The following is a 15,990-nucleotide window of genomic DNA, read 5'->3' as shown; positions in this document are numbered from 1 at the left end:
CCCGAGGGCCCCATCTGTGAGCACCGTCGTTGGATTCAGTTTCCACCTTCCTGGTATCTCCCCCCGGGAACAAATCTCAACACGCAAGCCCTTGGAGGCCGACGCAAAGTGCATCCCAACCGTGGCGGGCTGGGGGCCTTGTGGCAGCTCTGCACCCCGGAAGTCTGGGGCAAGCTGATAAAAGCCCCCGGCCCTGTCTCGCCACCGTTGTGACAGCAGGGATGAAGACAGCATCTACTGAGCACTTACTGTACATTGAACACCGTTCTAAGTGCTTCATACAGGTCGAGTGGCCCGACTCACAGTCCCCACGACTGTTATTAGCTGCACTTGGAAATGAGGAAACTGAGACCCGCAGGGCGAAAGAGCAGGCTCCGGGGGCAGCGCAGGCAGCCGAGTGCGGGATCCACGTGCCGCCTGCTGCACCCCTCTCTCCACACGGCTCAGCTCTCCATCACCATCACGCTGTTCCATGGTCAGCAGGTTCCTCTTCATCCTCAGCCTCACCCAGACACTGGTCCTGAAAACTGGGGGTCCCTGAGGGCGTGGGATGGGGCGCACCTCACCAGGGCCTTCAGCTCCTGGCTGGGCCCTCGACCCCTCTCCTACTCTGCACTGTGCCATCCCACAATGTCTGACCAGTGACTTTTCCCACCACTGACCTGCTGCTCACCCGGCTGCGTTCCCCGCCTCACCCCTCCGCCCCACATCCTGCCGTCCTGGCTCCTTGCGTTTCCCTGGGGGCGTGGAGGGGTTTGTTCTCTGAGTGCTTGAGTGCTGAGCTCCAGTGGCCATCACAGCAGCTCCAGCCCTCGTGTCCTGGGAGCCCCGTGTGCCCCGTGTGCCGCCGACTGCGTTGCATTGTTGCAGCGGCCCTGATGCTACTGCCGATGCTACCTCAGGAAAGGCGTGACCCTCACTGATAGAGGGAAGCAAGCGTTGCAGGACTTGTCTGGGGCCACACGAGAGTGATGGACAAAGGACCTGGGCTTGCCTCAGTCCACTGATCACTGCGCCCTCAGCTCCTCCTCGCCCTCCCTCCCCCACGTCTCTCCAGCATTTGCATCTCCTTTGGTCTTCATCCCCCCCCCCCCCAATCTTTGTCCTTTGCCAGAAGAATGCTCTGGTGCCGCCCATCGCCAAACCCCCACCCTCCTGCTCCCTGGCTTCTCCCTTCCCAGGCGGCCGGGTGCCTGAGCCGCGCGATGCTTCCTTGCCTCCCTGCAGGCTGTGTTCAGTCCCCACCTGTCTGTGGCCAACCCGGTAGCCAGAGCTTTGGGGATGGGGCTTCTCTCCACGTCCCCCTTGGCTTCCAGGCCCCTGGCCCCCCTCACCCACCTCCCGCAGCTCCCTCCCCGCCTGCAGCCTGTCTGAATAGCCGGCATTCTGGCTTATACAAGGAGGCATGGAGGCTTGGCCCGCAGCCCATGAGAGTGCTGTTTGCTGATGGAAAGCTGCTGAATTCTGGAGAGCTGCAATTCCATATAAATAGGCACATTTACAACTTCCTGTCCATTTAGCCATCAATCATCCAGACAGGGTGGTGCTGATAATGACTTGCACGTGCAGCGATCCCATGCGCGCGCGGTCCCTCCGCGTGCCCTTCCCTGGCCCCTTCCGAGCACCATGAGAAGAGTTCTGTGTGTGCACCGTGTCGAAGGGGCACCGGCCGATGCAGCACACTTGGCCAGGCTGCGCTAGGAGTTTGCTTTGTTTTCATGACGCGCCCTGGGCGTTGTTGGCCAGGATGCTGTTCCCAGTCCCTATGCGTCTGGGTCTATGGGTTGTCGCTCCTCGGGACCAGGCTGACTGCCCCCTTGGCTTTCGGTGACCTGTGTTCCTGCTAGGGCATTGGGCGTAGCCAGGGCTGACCAGAGACGTGCGGCACTTCTGAGCCTGCAGGTTGAAGGGAAGGCAGGCCGAGGCCCGGCTGCAGCCTCCGAGACATCTGGACTCTGATCAAATGTGATCGGATCTAGGCGGGCTGTGGCACGCTGTAGGAGTCACACTTTCTAAAGGAGACGTGGAAGCTTTGGTTCTCTTTTTTCGATTTTCACTTCATGTGAAAGGCAGAGAGACAGAGATCATCTGTGTGCTAGTTCACTTTCCAAATACCTACCATGCCCAGGCCTGGTCCAGGCTGAAGCCAGAAGTCCAGAACTCCATCTGGGTCTCCCACGTAGGCAGCAGGAATTCAAGGACTTGAGCCATCATCTGCCTCCCGACACGTGCATTAGCAGGAAGCTAGATTGGAAGCAGAGGAGCCGGGACTTGAAGCCGGCACTGACAGGGGGTGCGGGCATCGCAAGAGGCAGCTGAAGCCACTGCCCCAACGCCTGCCCCATCACCGTATCTTGTGTGCCAGCTCCTACCTGTTGGTAGACCCTTGAGGAGTGCTGTGTTGCAGAGGCCTCTGAGGCCAAGCCCAGGCTCCCTGGAAAGGAACCCCTTGAACGGACAGCAGTGTGGGCTCCCAGTGTGAAAGACACAGGGGCTCGTTCCAGGGCGCGGCCATCGCCTCCTCAGGCTTCTCTCTGAAAGGTGGTGCTTCCCCACCTGACGGAAAGCAGGCTTTCCGGGGAGGGGCACTGAGGAGCTATTCCGCCTGCGGGTTCACCAGGCACGGAGCCTGGGACCCTTCCCCACCGTGGCTTGCTAGGACTCTGCCTCAGAGGCCACAGCTGAGGCTTCCCTGATACCCCTGCCTCCTCCGCTGCTCCTGTTGACCCACCTGCATGGACATGGGCCTGGCGGCCTGAGCTGCAACAGTGCCCTGGCGTCCTCACCTTGCTCCAGGGTTGGAGGGGGCTGTCGGGAACAGCTGAGTGTGTGTGGCAGTGGGTTATTTGCCTCTGCAGCCGTGATGACCTCTGGCCAGTCGCTGGCTCCGACCCTCTTCCTGCTCAGGGCACGAGGGGCTTAGGCTGAACTGCACAGTGCTCAGGCCTGCGAGGTGTTGGCCATGAAGTGTCTGGCTTGCTTGCCACTTGGAAAGCAAGTGCGGGCTGTCCCCATACAGGTGCACAGGCTGGCCGGCCGGCGTGGAGCGATGCTCCCATCCTCACATGCAGGCTCCAGCCCAGACCCTCCCACACTGTACCATGCAGTCTTCCCTCTGCATCTTTGTGGGATATTGTGTCATATTTATTTGGATAATTTACTGTTGCTGCCAAAAACAATTAGAGCCAGAGAGAAAGCACCGCTCACAATCTCAGGCCAACATTCCCTCTGGTCGGGCCGCCTTCATTGCTTGCAGATACAACACTGAGTATGCCTCTTACTTTTTTTTTTTTTTTTTAATATTTCTGTATTTATTTGAGAGGTAGAGTTACAGAGAGTGAGAGGGAGAGACGGAGAGAGAGAGGTCTTCCGATTGCTGGTTCACTCCCCAAATGGCTGCAATGGCCAGAGCTGTGCTGTCCTGAAGCCAGGAGTCAGGAGCTTCTTCCAGGTCTCCCACGCAGATGCAGGGGCCCAAGCGCCTGGGCCATCTTCTGCTTTCCCAGGTCACAGCAGAGAGCTGGATGGGAAGAGCAGCCGGGACTAGAACCTGGTACCCATGTGGATGCCAGCACCGGAGGCAGAGACTTAACTCACTGTGCTACAGCGCTGTCCCGCCTCTTACTTTTTGAACTTTTGCTTTATGGGGTGGCATGAGGCACATGGGACACTGCTGGAGGAGCCACATGCGAAACCCACCCTTGACGCACATGACCTCTGCAGCTCACCTTGTTGCTGTTTTAAAGGTTTTGCTTTATTTATTTGAAATGCATAGTTGCACAGAGAGAAAGAGGGAACTTCCACCCACTGGTTCACTCCCCAAGCAGCTGCAACAGCCAGGAGTGGGCCAGGCCAGAGCCAGGAGCCTGGAACTTTTTCTGGGTCTCCATGTGGGTGCAGGGGCCCAAGCACTTGGGTCCTCTGCTACTTTTCCAGGCGTGTTAGCAAGATGCATCTCACTTTGAAATGCACTTTTAGAAAGTGGGGATTGGCAGATGGACAGATAGACGGGGAAGTGTGCCACAGAACAACACAGAATATTCCAGGGTATGGCCGGTGCCGTGGCTCACTAGGCTAATCCTCCACCTGCGGTGCCAGCACCCCGGGTTCTGGTCCCGGTTGGGGCACCAGTTCTGTTCCGGTTGCTCCTCTTCCAGTCTAGCTCTCTGCTGTGGCCCGGGAAGGCAGTGGAGGATGGCCCAGGTCCTTGGGCCCTGCACCCGCCTGGGAGACCAGGAGGAAGCGCCTGGCTCCTGGCTTCGGATCGGCGCAGCACCGGCCTCAGCGCACTGGCCGTAGCGGCCACTTGGGGGGTGAACCAATGGAAAAAGGAAGACTTTTCTGTCTCTGTCTCTGTCTCTCTCTGTCTCTCTGTCTCTCTCTCTCTCTGTCACTGTCTAACTCTGCCTGTCAAAAAATAAATAAAAAGAATTTTAAAAATCCATTAAAAAAAAAAAAAGAATGTTCCGGGGTAAGGTCTAGGTGAGGACTATATGGGTGTGCACAGTCCTTTCGACTTTGTGGCAGATTTACAAATTTCCATAATAAATCAGGGATGGAGGGATTACCCCTTGCAATCCATCTGGGTCCCTGTGGCTGGAGACTGAGGGAGACTCCAGATGGACTCTGGGTCACTTGGGAGGACACGGGTGTCTCCTGCTGCTGTGGCTCCCGAGGCCCCGGAAGTCCCCGTACCCCTGAGCAGCTGGCTGCTGCTCTCCCCTGTGCCTATAGTGCCGGCATCCCACGTGGATGCCAGTCTGAGTCCCAGCTGCTCTGCTTCCAATCCGACTCCATCGCATGCCAGCCCTGACGCAGTGCAACTGCATTCCATGGCCGCCTCCTGACCCGTCTGGCTCCCCGCTCCGCCTCCTGTCCCTGAGGGCTCTCCACGCACTGCCTGGGCCTGGGCAGGCACTGCTGCAGCTACTCTGAGCCCCTGCACCAGCACAGAGCCTGGTGTCTGGGTTGGGAGGCATGGCCGGGCACACACAGTGGACAAAGGCTGGGAAGCAGGCAGGAAGTGAGTGGCAGCTGGAGAGGGCCACTGGCGGTGTCCTGCCCTGCGTCGTGGGCATGCTCATTGGCGGTCTCAGGGAGGGTGCTGGCTCCAGCTTCCCAGATAATGAGCTTGGCTGTGGGAGTAAAAGGCAGGAATCCCCCCTTTCCCTCTCTGATTCCCCACTCTGCTGCTCCAGTCTCCCTCTGGGTATGGGTGGGTACTCAGTAAGTGCAAGCTCTTAGAAAATGGCACTGGGGAGGATACATAGTGCATGGTGGATTTTTTTTTGGGGGGTCATCGTTTGCAGCCAACATTCCTCTTGGTGATATAAAGAATGGACGGAACCTTGGGGCAATGGCCGGCTTCTCCTCCTGCAGGCTTGGAAAGGCCCCTCGTGCAGGCAGAGCCAAGGTGTCCCTCAGCGGGGCCTCGTCTTGGTCAGGGCCTGGTCGAGAGAGGCAGGGGAGCCTGGAGTTAGATTGTGGACTCTGCAAGCAGGCTCCCTGGGTTCGAGTCCTGGCTCTGGGCCCAGCAGCTGTGAGACTTTCCCTGAGCTGCTGCACCTGTGTGTGTCTCGGCTCTGTCACTCACAGGCGGAGGGCAGAGCTGGCACCATCACGCGGCTGTCTGTGAGGGCCTGCAGTGGTGACTCACGTACACTCACAGCAAGTGCCACTCACTCTGCCGCGGCTCCCAAGTTCGCTCCCTCTCTGGGCTGTGGGTCCCAAGGCCAGGGCGAGAATCCAGCCTCATGGGGACCCCAGGAGAACAACTGAGGGAGTTTGCTGTGCTGTCACAGACCAGCACACATGGCTTAAAGCAGCACAGGTGGAGTCTCCCAGTTGTGGAGGTCACAGGTCAGATCAGGGGCCGATGCTGCGGCCTAGCGGGTTAGCCAGCTGCCTATAGTGCCGGCATCCCACATGGATGCCAGTCTGAGTCCCGGCTGCTCTGCTTCCAATCCGGCTCCCTGTTATTGTCCCTGGGAAAGCAGTGGAAGATGGCCCAAGTCCTGGGGCCCCTGCACCCATGTGGGAGACCTGGAAGAAGCTCCTGAATCCTGGCTTCAGCCTGGCCCAGCCCTGGCCATTGCAGCCATCTGGGGAGTGAGCCAGCAGATGAAACTAGCAGTTCTCTCTCTCTCTCTCTCTCTCTCTCTCTCTCTCTCTCTCCCTTTCAAATAACTAGATAATCAATTTCCCCTGAGCTGTGGTCAAGGCTGCACAGGGCCACCCGCCCCTGGGGGCACTGGGGAGTCACTGCCCACCATTCCGTCTTGTCCACGTGCCTTGGCCCTCGGCCTCTGCCTCTGTCTCCACGCCTGGCTTCTGCTGTCCCATTGCATCTTGTGAAGGCCCTTGGGACTGCATTCACTGCCCAGCAGTCCTGACCTCAGAATCCTTAAGTTCCTCACAACTGCAGAGCAGCAGGCACAGGTCCCGGGGATTAGGGTGGGACTGTGTTTGGGGGCCTCTGTTCATACAGCTGAGGCAGGAACTGAGGCGGGAAGAAGCTGCCCTGGGTCTTTGTCCTGTGGCACGCCTGGCCCAAGTCCTGGACCAGCACTGGGAGCACCAGCCCAGATCCCACCCCTGCCAGAGGCCCCACTGTTCCCAGCCAGGCTCTGAGGGCAGTCGGTGCCGCGTTCCCTCTGGGGTCCCCAGAGCCTAGCGCCCAGCAGGCATCACGGGCAGAGGCGGGCAGGCCCTGACCCTCCACATGTGCCCTGCAGGCCACGGCGAGTGTCACTGCGGCGAGTGCAAGTGCCATGCGGGCTACATCGGCGACAACTGCAACTGCTCCACAGACATCAGCACGTGCCGGGCCAAAGACGGGCAGATCTGCAGCGACCGCGGGCACTGCCTCTGCGGGCAGTGCCAGTGCACGGAGCCGGGAGCCTTTGGGGAGACGTGCGAGAAGTGCCCCACCTGCCCGGATGCTTGCAGCACCAAGAGGTAACGGCCCCACTGCCCTCCCTGGCCTGACCCCACCCTGGCCTGGCTTCCAGCCCACCCCTTACCAGCAGTCACTAACCTAGGGGCTTCGAAACACCGGCTCCTTGGGGATTTTTTTTTTTTTGACAGGCAGAGTGGACAGTGAGAGAGACAGACAGAGAGAAAGGTCTTCCTTTTGCTGTTGGTTCACCCTCCAATGGCCACCACGGCTGGTGCGCTGCGGCCGGCGCACCGCGCTGATCCGATGGCAGGAGCCAGGTGCTTTTCCTGGTCTCCCATGGGGTGCAGGGCCCAAGCACCTGGGCCATCCTCCACTGCACTCCCTGGCCATAGCAGAGAGCTGGCCTGGAAGAGGGGCAACCGGGACAGAATCCGGCGCCCTGACCGGGACTAGAACCCGGTGTGCCAGCGCCGCAAGGCGGAGGATTAGCCTAGTGAGCCGCGGTGCCGGCCGGGGATTTTGAGAGGAAACAAAAACCAAATACAAAAATGCAACTGCTGTTCCACCCCTAAGCAAGTTCAGAGACTGCGGGATCGCGGAGTGAAATTAAACTGGTGTTGGTACCAAGCGCAGAGCCTTCCCTGTGCTGCTGCGCGTTTTTGAGATACAGTTTGCATCTCGTCGAATGGATTTGCCTCCCCTCCACATTGCTGTCTCCCCAGCCATGTTTCTCAGAACGCCCACGTGGGGAAGCCACTGTAAGCAAAGCCCAATCCCAGAGCAAACTGGATAGAAAGGCACCGACCTAAATAAGGCGTGCCAGGCGCAAGTGCGATGGCTTGGAATTTTCTGCTCCATTTATCCTGACGATGCAGCTCGGCTCTGCTGCTGGGTGCAGAGGGCACCTTCGCTGGCCCAGCCACCCTCCCCGTGGCTGTGCCCTTCACACCCCAGCAGAGCACAGAGGAGGGAGCAGCGCAGAGACCAAGCCATGGCGCCGTCCAGGAAGTGGGAGTGTTGACTGCTGGAGAGACAGCTGGGCACTGCTCTGCGCACGGGGAACCGGGCAGGGCACAGCAGGGCACTGGTGCTCCCAGGCCAGCACCAGCACACAGTCGCTTCCCAAGGGCCGGGAGGCAGCTGTGCGATTGTCCTTTGGCAGCGTTCCCTCGCGAGTGTCTGGCTGGGGCTGATAATGCAGTGAGTTCATGCTCCCTGGGCCTGCCGCGGCTGCTGGTCCAGCTGTGCTCAGAAAAGTGCTGGTGGCGGAACCCCTGCTCGGAGTTTGGCCACAGAGAACTCAGGTGGGCCCCGACAGCTGGCTGCAGGTGCAGAGATGGTTGGGGCCAGCTTTATGCCGTTTAATTGGGAGGGATGAGAGAAAGGGAGAGACAGTGGCTGTGTTTTAGACCTGCTCAGAAAGAAGCAACAGACGCCCAAAGAGACAGCCAGGGGGGAACGGGGAGGCTGGCGCCCTGAATCTAGAGCCCACAAGGCTCGCGGCTTGGCTGAGAGCCACCAGGTTTTGGATGTCCCAGGTCCTCTTAGTCCTGGGGTCTCTGGGCAGCTGATCCTCACCTTCCAGACCTCACCAAATGCACCCTTCATGTTGGTGAGTCAGCCCAGCTGATTTCAATGAACAGGTGTCCCGGGCAAAGCCTCTGGGCAACATGGTCTTTTCAGGTCCAGGCTGATTGGAATACAGGACTGCAGCGCATGACAAGTTTCCCCCAAGTCGTGCAGTACGTAGGTTACACAGGCATGGCCATGTGGATCCTCGGCTCCCTGTGCAGGAAGTGGCAGGAGCCGAGGTTCCAGGTGGGGCCATGCTGCCTGCCGTGTGTGAGCCCAGGAGGCTGGTGGGGGGCCTGGCCCTTTTCCTCTGGAAAGTCAGGGTTCTTAGTGCAAGGGCCCCCAAGCTCCCGTCCCATTCCGATAGTCCCTGTTGCAGCTTCTGCCCTGGGGATGCCCTGTTCCCAGGCCTCTCTGCGCCCAGGGGTTAAGCAGAGGATAATGCCGGCAACCCCTCCTGGTGGCTCAGCCCCCAGAGCCGTGCAGAGAGCTCTGCAGACACGGCCCCTTTGATCAGCAAGGGCCTGGGCGGTGAGCAAGGCGGCGGGCTCCCCTGGAGCTGAGGTTCTGTGAGGTCACGGCCTTGGAGACACAGCGGCCTCCCCAGCACACCTGGCTTGGAGTCCTGACCCCATTTCCTGCCCGGAGCCCCTGGGGGCTCTCATGTCCCTGCAGCTCCCCAGCACTGTTGCATCACAGGGTCCCCGACGTTGATCTGCCCCAGGGAGCAGCGAGTGCCTTCTCCCTGGAGTTTGGTGCTCCCTTTCCTGCACACGCTCAGCCCTGCCCCCGGTCTGGCAGCCCAGCCCAGGAGCTCCTGTGCCTCTACTCCCACCACGGGCTTCCCAGGCCCTCAGCCGAAGCTGAGCTCCGGCCCGGTGTCCTCAGTACCCTCCCTCTTCTCCTAGATGGCAACTCCGAGGCAGGGGGAACATCGGGGACCGAGTTCTGACTGCCACCAAATGCCGCGGGGAAGCATTTGAGCTGTCAGCCTGCGGTGGAAGGACCCAGTGCTGGGGAAGGCCCCCGTCGTAGAACCAGGGTTTTTTTTTTTTGTGGGGGAGGGGCATCATCGCCCTGTAGCTTGTGCCAGGAGTGGAGGCCTGGGACCAGGCACATGGACATCAGGGCCCTTAGCAATGGCAGGTGGGCTCTGCCGGGAGAGAGAAAGGGGGTGGAGCCCGGGATTCTGAGGACAGTGGCTCTCAGCTGCCTCCGGGTGTCCCAGCCCCCGAGGTGTGGGTGGGCCACGATTTGATATTTTGTCCTGAAAGCCCTCTGGGGAGTCAAGTGAGGGGGGGGGGGGATGGAGAGAGGCAGGAGCCTGGTCACTGGGGAAGGGCATGGGCATCAGGCTCTGGCTACGTAGTCTGAGGAGCCCCCGAGTTGGCCAGGGACGGGAAGTTGTTTTTTATCACTCCAAAGCCTGCTGCTTGTGTTGGATTCCCCAGCCAGGCCCTCGAGGTCGTAGAATGCAGGTGCATATGGCTCCTGGTGGCAGAACCCAAAGGCTCTGTGACCTGCAGGTCGGCCTGCGGAACCAGCCACAGCCCTCAGCCCCCTCCTGCTCCTCCAAGAGCCCAGGGCTGAGCACCCAAGGTTGCTGAGTCCCCGCAAGGTGGGCGGGGGGCTCCGGTACAGGGGTGTGAATGCTGCACGGCGTCTGACGCCCACACGTGTGTCCCCTTTCCAGAGACTGTGTCGAGTGCTTGCTGCTTCACTCGGGGAAGCCTGACAACCAGAGCTGCCACCACCGGTGCAGGGACGAGGTGATCACTCGCGTGGATGCCATCGGTGAGTGCCCCCTGGGGTCGTGGCCCGCGCCTCCAGGTCAGGAGGCTCAGCCCAGGCTTCCTCGCCAGGGGCCATCGCACCGGCAGTCTCAGCTGGAGCGCAGATCGGTGGTTGCCGGGCTGGGTAGGGAGAACTGGGATGGACTGCTTACAGGTGCATGTTGCTGTTTGAGGTTTGTGTGAAATGGTCACATGACGTTGTGCACTCACAAAGAGGAGAAGAGGAAGAAGAAGAGGCCATGCTGGGGGCAAGGTGGGGGACCGTGCGTCCCAGGCCGCCCTTGGGTGGGTCTGCCCCCTGCCTTGCCCTCCTGTGTCTGCTGTGTCCTGGCTGCCGGCCCCTGTCTGGCCTGGCCTGGCCTGGCCGGGCACTTGTTTGTTCCACTCCCTGGTTTGGATGACTTGCCCACACCATGCTGGTGAGTGTGGTCAGTCATGTCCTCATCCTGTACATACTCCCTGAGCACCTACCGCGTGCCAGGCGCCGTGCTGTCCCCCGGGGAGGCAGCAGGCCGGATACCCCCGTCCGTCTCCAGTGTTCGGTTTCCTGTCTTGCTACCCAGGGCCTGGCTTACGGAAGTTCTGCCTGCAGACCTGGGCACACATGGGCAGAAAACAAAAAGATGCTGCCCCATGCCCGCAGGGGGACTCAGCTGCGTACGGCTGCCTCCCCATCCAGCCCTGAGAGATGAATCGCAGCGAGAGGGGGCGCTCTAATTCATCATGTGCTCTTCCCTTCCTTCTGCTTGGCGGACTTGCACACATGCACACACGCACACACGTGCATGCACACACACAGGTGCACACACGCTCACTCCTGACGAGGAGCTGAGAGGTTTGGTGATGGCACTAATTAATCTGCTGTCAGGATAACACTCCTTTGAGAAACCAAGTTAGAGAACGAGAGCGGAGAAAGCGTCTCGGGTCGCAGCCGTGACATGCAGTGGCCGTGCAGGACCTCGTTCCTTGTCCTCCTCAGCTCAGTCTCCGGGCCCGTGCCTTGAAATGCGGGGAGTGTAGGGCTGGGATTGTGGCACCTCCCCTCCGGCTGGCCCAGTCCTGCCCCAGCGGCTGACAGCCTGATTGGCAGCTCCCGCTTGCTCTGCCTCCCGGACCGGCACACTGTGTGGGTTCTTTCTGTCTTTGTACCCCAGGACAGGGCTGCGTCCTTGCGGCCTGTGCAGCCACATCAGTCCTGAGCCGACCGGGCTGTGGCCCTCACCCAGGCCCCTCAGGGGTCAGAATAGCTCCTTCTTCCTTCTCGCCTGTCACACAGGTGGCCCCTCCGTTCACCCGGCCCCGCTCCAGCCAGGGCTCCGCTTCTTTCACGTCACCCCAGCCAGCAGCACTCTGAGGGGTCCCCGAGTCCCAGAGCAGTCTACACTCAGCCCCGGGCCTGCGAGCTTGATGTGAGAAGCCTGAACCCATGTTTAGTGTGTTTATTTTGAAAGATTTCTTTATTTGAAAGGCAGAGTGGTGGGGGAGAATCTTCTACCCACTGGTTTACTCCCCAAATGGCCACAGTGCTAGGACTGGCCTAGGCCAAAGCAAGGAGCCAGGAGCTCCATCCAGGTCTCCCACACAAGTGCAGGGGCCCTGGGACTGGGACATCCCCTGCTGCTTTCTCAGGCGCACTAGCAGGGAGCTGGATCGGAAGCGGAGCAGCCAGACTCAACACTGGCCTCTGAACTCATTTGCAAGGGCCCGGCCTCCTCTCTCGGACCCTGTGTCCCACCCTCTCTTTGAAGCGCTCGGCTCCCAGTGCCCTGGGCAGCCCAGAGACGCTCGCTGAGGACGTCCCTGTGGGTTCTCTTCCAGCGAAAGACGACCAGGAGGCTGTGCTTTGCTTCTACAAAACTGCCCAGGACTGCGTCATGATGTTCACCTACACGGAGCTCCCCAGCGGGAAGTCCAACCTGACCGTCCTGAGGGAGCCAGGTGCGTGAAAGCTGGGAGGGGCCCGCCCCACCCTGGTTCCTGGTGTCGGCCCTGCCCTGGAGTGACCGGCCCTGTCCTTGCTATGATGCTCACACAGATGAGGATCTCAGGCCACTGCTACCATGCTCTCCAGATTAGAAGATGATGATGGTGGGGCTGGGGACCCATGGCCGGGGCAGGGTGGGGCTGGGACAGGTGAGTGGCAGGGCCCTGCCCCCCCGGGGGGGACTCACCTTGGAGGAAATGGCCGTGGGTGGCAGTAACCACAGAGCACCCTCTGCCTGCAGGAGCTCCTGTGCTCTGCAGGGACAGTGCAGGGCACCTGGCCGCCAGGGCTGGGGACCATCCAGGCACACATGGCCCCTGGCTGCAGCGGCTGCTGTCTCGGACAGATCCTGGGCCCAGCATTCCTGCCTGCTGCTCTGCTCGACCCCCAGGGTGACTGAGGAGGCCAAGCCTCAACCCCTACGCCAGCAACGCTGCCTTGTGTTCCGGGGGAGGGGCCCAGCAGCCTTTGCCCGGCGGAAGCGGGGTTTCTAGTGTCGCTCACCATTTCTGTTCTCTGGAGGGGGAGGCGGCAGAGGATTTGCTCTCTCTAATTCACAGAGCAGCAAACTCTTTTTCCCAATTGAGCCAGACCACATACGGCGCCTTGCCTGCACCGAGGCAGAGGGGAGCGCGGTGCCAGCCCAGGACGCAGGCCTGCGAGAATGAGGCTTTCTTTCCAAGCGCTGTCTGTGGTTCTTTGCAAATAAGCACTTTCGCTCCAGCGGGCTCCACACTCAGGGCTTACACATGTTGGCTGGCCCCCAGCCCGGCCCTCGGGGAAGCGGTTCCCGCCCCCTCCCGCCTGCCCGCCCCGCTCAGGAAACCACTGAGCTGAAAGCTGAGCTGGCTCAGCATCCCGCCCTGGAGGCCCACGGGGGACAGGCTGCACGTTGCCGGCGGCTGCCTGGTGTGGGGGCCGCCTTCGGCTCTCCGCCACCCGTCTCCTCGAAGCGCTGTAAGGACCTCAGAGCAGGGGAAGGCCTTTGTCTCAGACGTGCCTGAGGCTGGCGCTTTGCTCCCTGCAGAGTGTGGGACGGCCCCGAACGCCATGACCATCCTCCTGGCCGTGGTGGGCAGCATCCTCCTGGTCGGCATCGCGCTCTTGGCCATCTGGAAGCTGCTCGTCACCATCCACGACCGCAGAGAGTTTGCAAAGTTCCAGAGCGAGCGCTCCAGGGCCCGCTACGAAATGGTAAGCCGGCAGGAAATGGGAAACTCCAGGCCCGATCCCTGGCGTTGACCACAAAGAAGGTGCACCCAGGTCTGGGTAGCGGGAGTCGCATGACCGCTGAGCACAGAGTGCCCTGCACACAGCCCCACAGCAGGCCCGGGCCCGGAGTGCCGTGAGCCGGAGGCATCAGTCACGGCCTTGGCGGGGAGGGCTATCCCAGCCCGGAGAGTCGGCAGGTGCGTGGAGGCAGCGCAGTTCTCAGGGGCTGTCCCGGCATGCGTAGGTAGGGCTTGTCTGCCAGGCACCGTCGGCGCCCAGAGAGCCCCTGTTTGAGGGACTTGCCCGGGGACACAGAGCTGGAGGCAGAGCCAGTCCTGGAGCACAGGCTGTTGGCGCCCCTTTGCGTGCACTGTCCCGGCCGAGGAAGGGCGTGCAGACCCGCGTGTGCTGGGTGGGATGAGTGAACTAACTCGTGCCCTCTTCCCGTGCTGCAGGCTTCAAACCCTCTGTACAGAAAGCCCATCTCCACACACACTGTGGATTTCACCTTCAACAAGCTCAACAAGTCCTACAACGGCACCATTGACTGATGCCTCCCGCCCTGGAGGGCCCAGGGGACTCATGAAAGAGACTGACGCGCCTTGGGCAGCTGCGCCCCTTGTCGTGGCTCCCCAGACAGGCGAGCATGGAGGCACCTGCCAGGGAGACTGGGCGAGCACAGAAGAGCACCTACTGCGTGCACAGGAGGACGCACACCCACTGTGTGCACTGCTGGGCCAGCGCCTCGCCAGGCGGCCCGGGGATCGCGAGGGGACCTGGCGCTCTGGGGATCCCCACCGACCGCTGAGATGGGGCTCGGCTTTCGGCCTGGCTGACTGCAAAGGCCGTTGGGAGGGGTCAGGAGGCGACACTCAGTCTGCCTTGTTCCATGTTGATGGTTTCCGTGTGAAATAAAGTGATGGTGTATTTACAGCATGGGACTGGAGGCTGACGGCGGGGCAGTGCCGGGCGGGACTGTGGAGCTGCTGGAGGGGCGCGGGCTTTGCCCATGTCGGGCTCCTCCCACCGCCGTGGGTGCCGAGCGCGTCTGTATTGTGCAGGAGAGATTGTTTGGGACTGGAAGTAAAGACTGAAACCTAAAGAGTTTGTGTTTGCCTGGAGCTCTCTGCAGGGGTGGGGTCCTTTCTGTGTGGTCTCGAGTGGTGCCCGGGGCGGTGGGAGCGGCCGCGTGCCTGCTGGGCCGGTCCAGTGCTGGACAGTGGGGCTGACTGGCAGGGGCCGTGAAGACCACCCCGGGGCACCTCCCCGGTAGAGGTGCTGGGCTGGAGAGGGATGGGGCCCATGAGGGAGGGTTGCTCTGTGGCATCCACGCGGCTTCCACGGGCCTCCTGTGCCCCACACGGGCCCAGAGCACAGCCATCAGCCCAGCTCTTTCTCCTGCAGGGCCGTGATGCCCCTTGGGTTCCTGTGCCTGAGCTGGAAGTCCCCAGAGGGTGTCTGACCCCACCCCTTTATTTGCTGATTTTCACAGAGGGCAAGTGGCTTGCCCAGCATCAAGCAAGCTCATGACAAACTGGCGCTGAGAGCCGGGTCTCGGCGCTGGCATCCGAGAGCCCGTCTGCTCCGCGACACCTCCCACTGCTCATGGCGTGCTGTTGGCGTCACCTCAACGCCGCTGTGCCTTCATCGTGGCCAGGGAAGAGACTGCTCCTCGTCCTCCATTTTGGCGAACACTGAGACAAATGCCCGTCCACGAATCGGGGCTGTTAGCTGGGACGAGTGCCAGCAGATTCTGATGTGGACTTCGCGACCCATGCAGGTGCTCAGCGCCAAGGGCCTGAGAGTGACCGGAAGAGGGTGGGAGGGATCCAGGGCGTGACCTTGAAAGGCAGGTCAGGACAGGGCTGCTGGGCAAGGCCTGCTTCCTGGCCCACTGGGACCCGCCCTCCCCAGCCCTCTGCCTTGCTGACGGCCACCCGGAGAGGCCACCCCCGCTCTGACCCCGACAGCCCCCTTCATCCTTGGCACTTGTCTCAGGCATCAGCTGGCCGACTGGCCTGAGTGGCCCTGAAACCTTTTTGGGATGTATATGTAAGCTGTGGCTTTGAGGATTTCTAGGTTGAGAAGAAAGGATTTTGGAAGAAGCTTCAGGCTTCTCTCCCATTTAATTTAGGTTTCCTAGAGACAGATTAGTAAGGTGTTCAAAGCCTCAGCGCTGTCTGTTCTTGAGCCATAGACTCCAAAGGATGATTTGCTCCTGGTTTCCACCTGATGGGAAGTTAGAGGCTGTCCATCTGTGACCCTAGAGGCTGTGCTGTTGGAGGCAGCTGCTCACAGCACACTTGCGCCCTCTGCTGGAAGCTCATGGCACAAGCTGTTTGCAGATCCAACTCCTGAGATTCTGTCCCGACACCTAATGAGTCCCTTGGTTTTGTTTGTTTTAAAATTTTTACTTACTTTGAAATTCAGAGTTAGAGAGAGGAAAGAGAGAGAGAAATCTTCTATCTGCTGGTTTACTCTCCTGGCTCTAGGTCAGGCCAAAGCCAGGAGCCAGGAGCTTCATCTGGGTC

The 15,990-nt window shown here is 60.7% G+C and overlaps 1 protein-coding gene across 2 annotated transcripts in view; it reads left to right on the top strand.

Annotated features, from left to right (window-relative positions):
• The window catches only part of ITGB5 (integrin subunit beta 5), a 114,280-nt gene extending 99,719 nt beyond the window's left edge, over positions 1-14,561 (top strand). For both annotated transcript variants that reach the window (XM_017347042.4, XM_089331853.1), the window contains 5 exons: positions 6,735-6,957; positions 10,164-10,264; positions 12,082-12,201; positions 13,275-13,441; positions 13,915-14,561. In XM_017347042.4, coding sequence (XP_017202531.2) covers positions 6,735-6,957; positions 10,164-10,264; positions 12,082-12,201; positions 13,275-13,441; positions 13,915-14,010 — 707 coding nt within the window. In that variant the 3' untranslated portion in view covers positions 14,011-14,561. The remainder of the gene's footprint in view (positions 1-6,734; positions 6,958-10,163; positions 10,265-12,081; positions 12,202-13,274; positions 13,442-13,914) is intronic.
• The last annotated feature ends 1,429 nt before the right edge of the window (positions 14,562-15,990 follow it).

Source organism: Oryctolagus cuniculus, chromosome 4, assembly GCF_051225735.1.
Source record: "Oryctolagus cuniculus isolate XC-2025 breed Fujian yellow rabbit chromosome 4, ASM5122573v1, whole genome shotgun sequence".
Taxonomy (NCBI): Eukaryota; Metazoa; Chordata; class Mammalia; order Lagomorpha; family Leporidae; genus Oryctolagus; species Oryctolagus cuniculus.
Note: the sequence above shows the minus strand (reverse complement) of the source record. Positions and strands in the feature narration are given on the sequence as shown.